The 14202-nt window shown below is 41.5% G+C and overlaps 1 protein-coding gene across 2 annotated transcripts in view; it reads left to right on the top strand.

The window, feature by feature from the left end:
- UBE2Q2 (ubiquitin conjugating enzyme E2 Q2) overlaps positions 1–14202 on the top strand; it is an 86196-nt gene that overhangs the window by 25617 nt on the left and 46377 nt on the right. For both annotated transcript variants that reach the window (XM_033921054.1, XM_033921055.1), the window contains exons 4-5: positions 4136–4192; positions 7667–7807. In XM_033921054.1, the coding sequence (XP_033776945.1) occupies positions 4136–4192; positions 7667–7807 (198 nt within the window). The remainder of the gene's footprint in view (positions 1–4135; positions 4193–7666; positions 7808–14202) is intronic.

Here is a 14202-nt window from a genome sequence, read left to right as displayed (position 1 = left end):
ATTCAGTTCTGGTCCCCTTATCTTAAAAAAGATATAGTGGCACTAGAAAAGGTTCAAAGAGTGACTAAGGAGATGGAGCCCTTCTCGTATGAGGAAAGACTAAAGAGGTTAAGATTCTTCAGTTTGGAAAAGAGACGGCTGAGGGGAGATAAGATTGAAGTCTACAAAATCCTCAGTGGTGTAGAATGGGTACAAGAGGATCACATTTTTTTATTTTTTTACTGCATCAAGATTTACAAAGACTAGGGAACACTCAATTAAATTACAGAATAATACTTTTAAAACAAATAGGAGGAAATATTTTTTCACTCAGAGAATAGTTAAGCTCTGGAACATGTGTTGCCAAAGGATGTGGTAAGAGCGGTTAATGTAGCTTGTTTTAAAAAAGATTTGGACAAATTCCTAGAGGTGTAGTCCATAGTCTGCTGTTGAGAGAGACATGGGAGAAACCACTGCTTGCCCTGGATCAGTAGCATGGAATGCTGCTACTATTTGGGGTTTTGCCATGTACCTGTGACTTGGATTGGCCTCCGTGAAGATGGGATATATGAACCATTGGTCTGACCCAGTAAGGCTGCAATTTTCTTATGTGATGAGAAAGGTGAGTTTATACTGTGATAGATGTTTGTAATTATTATAGTTGACATTTGTACAGTAAATAGGAATAAGGGCAAAGTAAGATTTTCGGGTGAATAATGAACAGATTTCCCAGTATATCCCTCTACTTATGAGGTATGTTTGTTCTAGTGCTGTTGTGGGTAAGACTCCCTCGAGATCAGCTTCAGGGTCCCATAGTTTGTGTTTCAGTGTCTGATAATCATGTATTTTGTATGTATAATCCTACTGCGCTTTTTCAGTGCAAGACTCAATTAAGAGCAAAATGAAAGCTTTCATGATTTTGTGCAGTAACGTTGTGCTGATAACAGAAGTCTTAATGGATCTTGGTAGTATGAACTTAGTGTAGTGTTGTAACCAGAAGAGCATAGTTGATTATTCAATTGAGTAAAAGGTTCCTGGATGGATAGGAAAGGTGGTGATGTATGCTATGTTCCACAAGCATCATAAATGGATTCACAGAACCTAGCACTATATGATAATAGTTGGATTACATGGAGGATTGGATAGATGCAGTCTATAAATATGTTAAATATAGAGTATTTGATAGTTTGAGCTCTATGTATAGTTTTAGGATTATTAGGGTTGATCACTGAAACATCACTATGGTGTCAGAATTTACCGTATTTTTTGCTTCATAAGACGTACTCTAGATTTAGAGAAGGAAAACAAGAAAAAACTCATTCTGAACCAAATTCTCCCTACCAGGCTCTGCACCCAACCCCACACTCCTTGCCAGGCTCTGCACCCTGTCCCCCCTCCCTGCCAGGATCTGTACCCTGTCCCCCCTCTGTTGGTCTAGTGGTAGGCCGGGACAGGTGGCAGGCAGGCCTAGTGACGGGCAGGCAGGCCTAGTGGCCTAGTGACAGGCATGCAGGCCATATGCCCTGATATCTCTCCCTCCTCCTCCATGGTCTGGTATCTCCTTTCCTTTTCCTCCTTCCCTCCCTCTGTCTTGGCATCTTTCTTTTGTCTTCTCTTCTTTCCTCTCCCATCCCTGGTCTTCCTTCTCCTTTCTTCCATCTCTCTCCCCAATTGGGTGCAGCAGCATTTCTCCCCCTCCCCAATTGGGTGCAGCAGCATCCCCACCCCCCAGCAGTGCAGCATTCACAATTAGTTACAGGCTAAGGCAGAAGATAGGGCAGCGACGGAGGGAAGCTTACAACTTGCTGCTCTTGCTTGCTTTGGGCCTTCCTCGCTGCCGGGTCATGCCTACTTTCTGTTTCCGCAAAGGCAGGACCTGGCAGCGAGGAAGGCCCGAAGCAAGCAAGAGCAGCAAGTTGTAAGCTTCCCTCTGTTGCTGTCCCATCTCATGCCTTAGCCTGTAGCGGTAACACTGTGCGTGCCGGTTTCCCTTCTCTACCCTATCCCCCCCCTCAGGCTGAGGCGGAACATTGAACTTCTGGCGGCTCTTCGGGCTGTGCCGAGTCATCCCGGGGAATCCCCAAGCCGGAGAGAGGGGTTTAAAAAAAAATGTTTGCGCAGCTTCGGCAGCAGCAGGATTCGCAACCAAGATGACCTAAATTAGGAACTAAATAAGATAACATGTGGGGGGATTATTCTCTCTGTAAGATGCACCTTTATTTCCACCCACTTTTGGTGGTTAATATCGGGATGGTTCAGAAAGCATTTCAAGAACATAAGAACATAAACGCCTTCACCGCATCAGACCGAGGTCCATCCAGTCCGGTGATCCGCACACGCAGTGGCCCATTTAGGTACTCCTTTATGGAGCCCCGGATTTACCGTATCCCCCAATGTGATTTGCAAGAAGGTATGCATCCAACTTGCGCTTGAAACCCAGAACAGTAGTCTCAAGGGGGAACTTTTTCTTGAAACAGCCTCACGGTGAAACATGTTGGAGTGATAGTTCCTTCCCGATACAAGCAATATAAACTTTGAGATAAGTTTTAAATATATAATTAAATTATATTAAAGCAAAAGATTATTTATCTGAAATTTTATAAAATAATAATAACAACAAATAGAACAGTGCAGTTCATATGACAAGGCCAGTGCCAACAAAGTTGAAAATTAGCCATTGAAAACACTTGGCTATCAACTGGCACTTCTGAAGACCTTGCATTGAGGTTAACACGAGTAGAGATGATACTGTTTTAATTTGTGAATTAGTATTAACACAGCATAGAGGAGGTTTTTGAGCCGATGATGTTTTTACCCTCTCGAGTTAGAGAAGGGCTCTTCCCTAACGAGGTTCTGAGGCTTTTCCTCCTCTAGACTCATTGTTGAGTTGACTGGTTGGATTTACATAATTTATTCACAGCTTGTTTACATTTGAACCCCACTATTTACCCTTATACAATGAGAATATTGACCATTTAAACCTACTCTCTGTTCTATCTTTCAACCAATTCTTAATCCATAATTAGACATTAGAAAGCCATGGGATTGGAGGTAATCTCCTCAGTGTAACTGGATTTATGTGTACTTAGGCATGTGCTGGTGGTATGTACATTTTTTATGTGTATAAATAAGTACCTCCCCCACCCATGCTTTGTCCAGAGTCTGCCTATGTACACACCCACCTGTGAATATACAGTACTTATCACAGATATGTACAGAGGAACCTTGGTTTACGAGCATAATTCGTTCCAGAAGCATGCTCGTAAACCAAATTGCTTGTATATCAAAGCAAGTTTCCCCATATGAAGTAAGGGAAACTGCTTTGATTGGTTCCACCTCCTCCTCTTGGTGTGGCCTGGACTGGGCGGTGCGTTGGAGATCCTCCTTCTTCTGGGCTGGGCTGGGCTGGACTGGCTTTGAGCATTTGCGCATGCTCAAAGCCTTCTGGTCTCGCTCTCAATCTCGGAGAGAGTGAGACCAGAAGGCTTTGAGCATGCGCAAATGCTCAAAGCCAGTCCAGCCCAGCCCAGACCAGAAGAAGGAGGATCTCCGATGCACCACCCAGCCCAGGCCGCGCCAGAAGAGGGAGGATCTTCGGGCACCGACACTGATGCCAAGTCGGGTAAAGGAAGTGTCATTGACTGCTCGGGGGGGGGGGAAAGTAGGATCATGGTGGAGGGGGGCAACGCGAGGGGGGATGCCGGATCGCGGGGGGGGGGGGGGGCGCTCGTACAGCGAGGCACCAAGTTTGCGAATGTTTTGCTCGTCTTGCAAAACACTCGCAAACTGGTGCACTCGTAAACCGAGGTACCACTGTATATTTATAGAATAACATGTAAATACATATCCAGCACTTAAGCACAGTGGTGAATTTCTCCAAAAAAGCAAAAAATAACATGGACATGCACATGTATATTTTGGTGTTCTAAATGTTGATGCCTACTTTGTAGGATTACCCCCTGTATGAACCACGCCATGGCCTTTCTGTGTTCTCGGTTGAAAACTTTTTTAACAAGTTGTGTCTAGTAAGTTGCCTTGTGGTCTGTCACATTCTCTCTTTTTGTTTATTTTTTATTTATTTGAGGGTGGGGAGGGAGAAAACAATTAAGGACCTCCAAACTCCTCATCTCTCTGTTTTTTTCTCTCTCTCTTCTAGAATGGAACGACAGAAGAGGTCACATCAGAAGAGGAGGAGGAAGAAGACATGGGAGAGGTAAAGTGAAGCAGAACAAAAAACAAGTGGGTAAGGGATTGTGCACATCAACCTTAGGGGAATTATAATTTATTGAAAAAATCATAAATATATCGCATATATAAAATATACAAGACACCAAGCCTTAAATAGTCCTTTCACTCATATCTTTGGACCCAACACGGTCTGTGTTTCGGCTTCCACTAGAAAGCCTTCCTCGGAGGTAGACTTGTGATCCATTAGATGGCGCTGATAAGGTTTATGTGAATGAAGAGCTCAGGCTTGTGATACTGCACTAAGAGATTCAATCCAAACGCTGCATGAGCACCTGTCAGACACACAGGATCAATGCAAGAATATTAGCTGCCCATCATGAACCTTTAGTTGTATGGTCCCTCCAATTTCAGGCCCCTAGCTCCTCTCTACGAAAATTTTGTAGACTGAATGATCATGATCATTCTAACACCTAACTCCTTAAGCTGTAAAAATGCATAATTGGACATCACTTTTAACTATTAAACTGTATTTCAGATGTTTCATCTAGCCTGCCTATCCATGTCCATCTAGGTCAGGGGTGTCCAATGTCGGTCCTCGAGGGCCGCAATCCAGTCGGGTTTTCAGGATTTCCCCAATGAATATGCATGAGATCTATGTGCATGCACTGCTTTCAATGCATATTCATTGGGGAAATCCTGAAAACCCGACTGGATTGCGGCCCTCGAGGACCGACATTGGACACCCCTGATCTAGGTGATTTACATAATACATACATAGTAATATTAAAAAAAGGAAAGGAAAAACTATTAAATCTAGAGAGAAAATCAATTCCCAAATGTTCTGTGTAAAGCTGAAACCCTCTTTACAAATGACGGACCCAAACCTGGACCAAAATCCTAAAAAGTGGATGGAATCCATAGAAATCACATTTTAGAATTAATAGCTCCACTAGTAAAGAGGAAAGTACCTAGAAGCGAGAAAAAACTGTGGTTACTCAGCAAAACTGAGAAACCTGGAAAGAGAATGCCAAAAGTTAGAATGAGCATGGAGAAAATCAGGAGAGCAAGCACCTAGAGAAAGACGAAAACAACATGCATTTTATAACAGACAAATAAAACAAAATAAAAATACTACTCATATGATCGGGGTAGACAATCAGATTTAAGGAAGTTGTTCAAAATTCTAACAAAACTTACACACTGCACAACAACGACTGCCTAAAACATAGCTCCCTTCACACCCAACTCACTAGCGTCATACTTTGAGAATAAGAGAATATATTTAAACTATTTGATAATATGGCAGTCAACTAGAGGATACTATTTCTGAAAGCAATTCGTTAGATACAATATACCAGTGGGCAGAAAATGCGGAGCGTTTAATACTGTCGCAACAGAATTAAGACTCCTGGTGAATAGTCTATCTGAAACAAAATGCCAACTGGATCTGTACTGGACCTATACCGAGATATGCTGGAAGAAGTAATGAATTGGTTAGTCAAGTTGATTAATTCTACATTCTTTAGTAAAGTCATGGGATTCTGTACATTAGCTGTAACCCTTCTGCAGAGTCAAGATTATTGGAAAGTATCACCTTAAAACTTTGAACTCCTCCCCTTCTGCTGTGGAGAACAGCTCCCTCTTCAGTTTTTCCTTCTGCAAGCAAACTCAGAAGGTGTGTTCTGATTTGACTTGCTTCTTTTTTTAATTTTCAGGTATTTTTTGTTTTTTTTAGTTTGGTTCCTACAGGCTGTTTTTGGCATGAATTTTCTGGCAGTGGCCATCTTGGATTTTTAGTTATCTTTTTTAAAAGTGCTCTTTTCTGCCTCAAAACCCCTTGTTTTGCCTGGGGATCATCTGTATTGGAGTTCCCAGGTCAATCTACTTCCAATCATGCGTTTTGTTTACATGGTTTTGCTGGCAGAGGAGTAACCATGTTCCACATGGCACGGGATGAAGGGGTGGGAGCTTCTGGCTCAGCCTGTTTTCAGGGATAGATTACAAACCTGCTGTAGTAGTTCCGCTATGTCCTCCTTAAGTTCTTTCAATACCCTAGGGTGGATTACGTCCGGGCCCGGAGATTTGTCAATTTTTAATCTATCTATCTGATATCATTCCTTGGTGATAATCAATATATACTATAAAATATATGAGATCAAATACCCTCTCCAATACTAATAACAATGAGAAATTATTTTCCAACAATGCTATTAGGCATTCAGGATTCTATTGAACAAGATTTGAGTAGTGTGTTCAAGTCAAAACTAGAATATTTTCAAACTTGCTCATTGATACAGCTGTCAAAATTGGTAACTAAGGTAAAATATTTGTGTACTTTACATGATCCTATACCAGTATCATGGATAGAGATTAACAGACATTGCCTTTTGCCATTTTTGCTAATCATGATTAATCAAAGTCTGTGGAAAGGATTGTTTCTGGGGAAGCTTGGAAACATTCTTATATAACACTTATACTTAAGGCTAATAAATTGGATCCAACATGCCACAGTTATTGTCCTATATCAAATTTATGCTTTCCAAGTAAAGTAGTGGAGCAACTTGTGTTGGAGCAATTACTTGAATTCATTGATGGGACGAATGTTCTCCATCCATCCAAGACAGGCAGGATTCAGATCCGGACATAGTACTGAAACCCTTGTTTGTTGTTTTTTTAATGAGACATTGGAGATTTTGGATTATGGTTATTTAGCACTGGCAGTCTCACTTGATCTAGTTGATCATGAATTACTGATAATAGATTTTTTTATTTATTCAGTTTTCTATATTGTTCTCCCAGGGGAGCTCAGAATGGTTTACGTGAATCTGGCTCACAATCTATCTAATGTACCTGGGGCAATGGGGGGATTAAGTGACTTGCCCAGGGTCACAAGGAGCAGCGTGGGTTTGAACCCACAACCTTAGGTTGCTGAGGCCGTAATTTTAACCACTTTGCCACACACTCCCCTTAATTGCACCCCCTGCCTCTAGTAACTCTGTTTTTTAAATTCTGTTATCAGCATGTTCTCTGAGACACTGCACTGTACTTTATTTTCTTGAATCCCCACACAAATCAAAACTTTTCTGACCGGTAGAGAGGAAGTATGCTTCCTTTATCTGGGCCATTAATAAGCAACTGTGTTTGGGTCAGTTTTATCAGTTGATAGTGGGATTGACTGCTATGTGCACATGTGTATCATTTGTGACATCATTGTCTATTTTGACATCATTGTCTACATGAACCAATCTAAATCTGTGTGAGCCAACTTGAGATAACTCCATGGTAACCTGGCGTTTCTCTGAGTTTAAGTGGAGCTGCTCGGGTTCTGTCTGTATGGGTGTTGTGCCAAATGGCTACTGAACAGTAAAGCTGCATGTTTTCTTGGGCAGTCGGCACAATGAAACTTTTTAAAAAAGTTTTTGCTTCCTCGATATAGATGGCTTTAGATTATTGTAGCTGAGAAATATCATGTTAATGGGCCATTTTAATCCTCCATTAGGATATTGAAGACCTGGATCATTATGACATGAAGGAAGAGGAGCCTGTGGATGGAAAGAAATCGGAGGATGATGGAATTGAAAAAGAAAACTTGGCCATTTTAGAAAAAATTCGGAAAAATCAGAGACAAGATCATTTAAATGTAAGTGTGACAAGGGGTGAAAACTTTCCTCTGTCATCTCCATCTTGACTGTACAGACCTGCAAAGAATGCTACTGGCCATTACTGGGGAGCTCTGAAGGTTGCTGCTACTTTCTGATTGCCGGGGATTTAATTATTTTCATTTGATATACTGCCTTATCAGTCAAGATCAAAGTGAATTGACACATTTTTCTTTGCCGGGCACTCCTAAGCATTTTCCCTGTCTCTCCTGGTGGGCTCATAATCTAGCTATGGTACCTGGGGTAATGGAGGGTTAAATGACTTGCTCAGGGTCAGAAAGAGTGGTGCAGGAATCGAACCCACAACCTCAGATGGCAACTGTAATAAATCCGCTTTAATAAATCCGCTATAATAAAACCCTTAGCACGCATGTGCACTTCAATCTCCGTGTTCCCTGCCTCAGCTAATTTCCTGCCCTGATCTCTGACGCCAGCTGACTTCCTGCCTTCTGACTATGCTGCTGGGACGCCTCTTCTTCTCACCCCTGGACCAACAGTGGCAGCAGCCGAGGGGCATTTGCTATGCTGGCCCACTTCCATAATGCAAGGCGGGCCAGCTTAGCAAAAGCCCTGAGGCTGTCTGGGCTAGCAGATGTTGGACAGGGGGAGCAGAGAAGGGGTACTACTGGACAGGGGGAGGTAAAAGGAAGGGAGAAGGGCTACTGCTGGACAGAGGGAGAGGTAAAAGGAAGGGAGAAGAGCTACTGCTGGACAGGGGAGCAGGAAAGGGGTGCTACTGGACAGGGGGGGGAGGTAAAAGGAAGGGAGAAGGGCTACTGCTGGACAGGGGGAGCAGGAAAGGGGTGCTACTGGATAGGGGGGGAGGTAAAAGGAAGGGAGAAGGGCTACTGCTAGACAGGGGGAGCAGGAAAGGGGTGCTACTGGATAGGGGGGAGGTAAAAGGAAGGGAGAAGGGCTACTGCTGGACAGGGGGAGCAGGAAGCAAAGAAAGAAAGGCCTCAGCGCCCCATTGTGCTAAATGTTTACACATCTATTCTAGCACCCGTTAATGTAAAGGGCTTAAACACTAGTATTTATATAATATGTTAAAACACACAATAATACAAAACACATGTAATGAGCATTAAAAAATGAACTTCAGGGTTTTGTTTTTTGTGGGGTTTTTTAAATGCCAAATTACTTCCTTGGATTTGATTTGCACTTTTGCTGCTGTTATCCAGACAATGTTTCATAACATAACTTAACTTTATTCTTCTATACCGCCATAACCATATGATTTCTAGGAGGTTTACACTGAAGAAGGCTGGACAGTCAGCAAAATACAAAATAGTTTAAAAAGTATAAAATATTTCTTAAAAGTACAATACAAACTTTTACTTAAAATACAATTCATTACTGATGATACTCACATTAGGAAATGAATCTATCAAACAACGTCGTCTTAATTACTTTCCGAAAAGTACAGTAGGGCGATATGGCTTGACAGATACATTTGCCCAACCAAGACTGCTGTTTACCTGCTTGAAACGCAAGGGTCTTATCCAAAAAAGTCTTGTATCTACAACCATTAATTTTCAGATAAGCTTTTTGACATGGAGGGGCATAATCAAAACATATGTCTGTCCAATTTGGATGTATGGTGCTAGACATCCAAAGTCGACAGTGGGAAAACCATCTATCTGGATGTCCAGGCTATTGTACATCCAGACCACCAGGATGTCTTATGTTTATACCACATTTTTGACCAAAATTTTGTCCAAGTCCCAAACGTCCAGAAAAAGACCATTTGGCACCTCCCATGTCTAATCGTGTAATGGACTGACCACCTAGACTTGGCAACAGAGCAGTGGGGCACCTTACAGGGCACTGCTGTGAACTTCACAAAAAGGGTGCCAGATAAACATTTCACCAGAACTGCCTTTATAGCCCCCCCCCCCAAAAAAAACCCCCACTATACCCACCTGTCTACAACCCCAATAGCTCTTATGGCTTCAGGTGGCACCTATATGGTGTTAGAGTAGGGTTTGGGGAGGGGGGGTTTGGTGGGCGTACATGTTCCACCCTAAATGTAGTGGTTAGAGTGGCTATATGGGCCTGAGGGGTCTTCTCTATGGTTCACTAGCCCACCCCCCCAGGCTATTTAAAACACCTGTGTGTAGCTCTACTAGGCTTTCCTATACCAGGTGCTGATGTTATGGAGACAGGTATGTACTTTTTTATTATGATCTTTGTGGGGGTGTGAGGGGGTCATTGAACGCTGGGGGAGTGTGTGAGGGTCTTTACTTGGTCTCTGCAGTGATTATCTGGTCACTTTTTGGATACTTTTTTTTTTTGCACTTATACCTGTTTTTAACATTGTCTAACTCGTAAACGTTTACGTTTCATCCAGGATGTCTAGCAAAATATTCAATTATCGCTGCAGGACGACTGAGTCTAGGTCAGCCCGCATCCTGTCCACAAACTGCCCTAAACACTCCTCCAGATATACCCCTTTCAGCTCTGGGCGCACAGCTGTATTCCGAGGCATAAAATGTCCTGCGACATGTCTAAAAAGTCTGTTTGATTATCGGCACTTGGACGACCATTTGCCGACTTGGGTAGGTTTTTAGATGTGTTTTAAGTTTTCATTAAGAGCCCCATAGTTCCTTCTTTCTCGGTAGACCCCACCTCTACTTGTTCTAGGAGATTTGAATATCCACTCTCTGATCCCAAGGACCTATTAGCCTCTGACTTCTGTACCTTTTTTTTTTTTTTTAATTCTTCATTAATTTTCAAGCTTTGACAGTGTATTACAATTAATAAAACTTTATACACCATATTACACACATTATTAAAGAAAACATCCATTTTCCCCCTCCTCCCAATTATTAATATTAAATCATATTATTTATTATTTAAATATTTTTAAACTCTTCCAAATACTTTCCTCTCCCCCCACCCTGGATGTGTAAGGAAATCTAAGAAATAAAAGATATCTCTCTATTATTGTATGTTAACAAATGCAGTCAATGGGCTCCATACTATATTAAATGTTTTGCTAAGACCCAAGCATTCCGCATTCATTCTTTCATATTGATATGTATTACACACACTTGCCCACCAGAATGTGTAGTTAAGTCTGTTATGACATTTACAGTTTCTTGTGATCTTTTGGATGGCTATTCCTGTCATGATCAATAAAAGACGGCTCTTGTATTTATCCAAAACAGGCTTTACCTGTAACAACGTACCACAAATTATGGTTTCATAAGATAAAGGAATAGATGATTCTGTACTTTTTTCTTTTTTTTTTATTTTTTTTAATCCATATCTAGCTCAACATGTTTGTATTCCTATTCTATGCTGCTGGACAGACTCATGGATTATAACTCATAGTAGCTTTCCTATTATCAACTTTCTTATCCTATCCCTCGGTTGAATCATTGCTTTTAAATTAAGTTTTATTTCTGTGCTCCTCTAATTTATCTTCTCCTCTTTACAGATGTTTTCAGAAACTAGGTAGTGTTACCCCTGAATGTTTTGTAACCCATTGGCCTGAATTTTCCTCAGATTTTCTCTCTTCTTTAGAGACATACATTTCTACCTAGAATTCCATTATGTCCAGTGCTTTTGGTAAAATTGCCCCTATTCCCAATGTTAAACTTCAGTGCTGACAAACTCATCCCTGGCTCCATCATGGCCTTAGGGTTTTAAATGCCAGCTTTGCCATCTTGAACACCGGTGGCATAGGACCCGTCTTCCAGCACATTTGTCTCTGTTTAAGAATGCTGCTGCTCATTATAGTACAGCTATAAGGATAACTATGGCAAGTTGTAACCTGTAAACTATATATATTAAGAGTATTATTATTATTAAACCCTCTCTTAGGTGTCAAGTTAGGATGAAAACTTGTTCTGTAATTATGGCAAATCTAGTGCAAATCGTAACTTGTTAATTGTATATTATGTATGTTTAACTTTGTAACCCATTCTGAGCTCTTTGGGGAAAATGGGATAGAAAACGAATTAAAAATAAGTCACTACAGTTTAAAAAAAGTGGAGGAGTGGCCTAGTGGTTAGGGCTGTAGCCTTGGCACCCTGAAGTTGCAGGTTCAAACCCAGCGCTGCGCCCTGTGACCCTTGGCAAGTCACTTAATCCATTGCCCCAGGTATGTTAGATTGTGAGCCCACTGGGACAGATAGGGAGAAATACTTGAGAACCTGGATATAAACTATGTGGAGGGGCATAATCGAAAGAGACGTCTAAGTCCGTTTATGTCCATCTCGCAAGTCGTGCAAAGTAAAAAAACAGCTTAAGACACATTTTCAAAAGATACGTCCAACTTTTTTTTCGTTTCGAAAATCGTCTAATTATACATCCTGCCAATCTGATTGTCCAAGCCACTAAATCGTCTAACTTCATATCATATTTTCATCCAACTTTCCGTCCAAGTGCAAAACGCCCTGTTGGACATGGGAGGGGTCTGCAAAGTGATGGACTGCACACCCAGACATGCCACCTAAATAGTGGGGTACCTTACAGGGTATTGCTGTGAACTTCACAAAAAGGGTGCCATGTCTTCTCCTCCCTACAGCTCCCTGAGCCCCCCAAACCACCTCCAGAATTCCCTAGACCCACTTATCTACCACCCCAATAGCCCTTATGGCTGCAGGAGCCACTTATAAGCCAATACAAAAGGGTTTTGGCGGTGTATAGGGGAGTGCACATGTTTAAGTTTCAATGCAGTGATTACAGGGGCTTATGGGCATGGGTCCTTCTCTCCATGAGTCCCTAACCCACCCCCAAGATGACTTAAGCTGTCTCTGGGCTGGATGACTAGGCTTTCCTATGCCAGGCGGCCAGTTGATGATGGTCTGGAGGCTGAATTTTAAAGTTATGATTAAAATTTTTATGGAGGTGGGGGGGGTTGGTGATCACTGGGGTAATGTGTGGGGCTCTGTTTTATGTGTTGAAGTGCTTATCTGGTGACTTTAGGTGGGTTTATGTGACTTAGACCATGTTTTAAAACATGGTCTAAGTCACAACACCCAAGTTCCATCTAGGCTCTGTTGTTAAACTTTTGGTTATACATGCTGTACGACTAAGTCTAAGCCTGCCCACGTCCCGCCCTTGACACTCCTCCTGACATGCCCCGTTTAGCTATGGTCGTTCAGCGGCACTATGAAGGCCTAGGTCGTTTAGAAATACGTCCAAAACCCGTTTTTATTATTGGCACTTGAACGTTTTTGAGAAATGTTCGTCCAAGTCCCGACTTAGGCCGGTTTTTGGACGTTTTTCTCTTTCGATTATGAGCTCCTTAGGCAATAAATAGTCTATAAATAATAAAATAAATAAATACTATTCTGAGCTTCCTTGTAGGGATACAAATCCTTCCTGTCTCTTTGAGATCTATATTATAGCAAGTTACTAATTCATCACAAAACCATACTTTTTCAGCATCTTCCTTCACTGTGGGTGATTTTGTAGTCGCATTGACTAACAAGATAATTTGTCTCCAAAGTTCCAACTACTTTACCTACTTCTGATGCTCATGTCATCGCACTTTCATGAAGTACATTTTTCAGTTTTTTTCTAAATTCCTTCATAATCTGAGGTTGCTAAGACAATTTTCACTGTGAACTGATCCTCTTCCTAACCACTTTTTTGAAGCAATTCTCCAGTGCCTTCATTCTATATCTTCATGCCTTGGCTGTTACAAGCCTTTGAACTGGACTATTTTCAGCAGTCTAGAAACTTGTTATACCTTTCAGGTAGGGATAAATAGTAGCATCTTATGCTTCAGATCCTATTGCGCTATTTTATAGCATCTATTTATCTCGAAGTTCACTGAAAATAATTGTACCTATGCAACTTCCCTCCTTTTTAGCCAATACAGTCTTCATCCCTGCCAAATCGTTCCATCACTAGGCAATAGTCAACTTATACTAGTTGTAGGGCAGGTATAAGTGCTTTTGCCTAAAATGGAGTACATTTTCTGCCACTTGAGCTAGTTAAAGAAAAGTAGGTGCCTACTTTTCTTAACAGAATAGGTTTGAAATGAGCACAATCACTAGCACCTTTAGAAGATGCCTCTTACAGAATTGACACCTATCCATCTAGTATCAGTATTCAGTTGTTCTACCAATGACCATTTATAGGCCTGTTTTTCAGGTTCAGTACAGTGGCTGAATATCAACACTATATTGATAAAATTTTAGTCCTATCCTGGATCCACCGTTTCTTCATCCCAAGGTTTTGCTCAGGTATTATGAGGCCATTGAGGCAATTATTTAGGCCATATTTATATAACTTTGGCAATGTATGGATAGCAGATTTGAGGTCACTGGCTACCACCGGTCGTATAAATCTTTTTGAATATTGATCCATACTTCTTATTGTAAGGATATCTTATATGAGCAGACATTAATCATCCGTG

The sequence above is a fragment of the Geotrypetes seraphini genome, chromosome 14 (genome assembly GCF_902459505.1).
Source record: "Geotrypetes seraphini chromosome 14, aGeoSer1.1, whole genome shotgun sequence".
NCBI lineage: Eukaryota > Metazoa > Chordata > Amphibia > Gymnophiona > Dermophiidae > Geotrypetes > Geotrypetes seraphini.
This window is presented reverse-complemented; position numbering and strand designations above follow the sequence as displayed.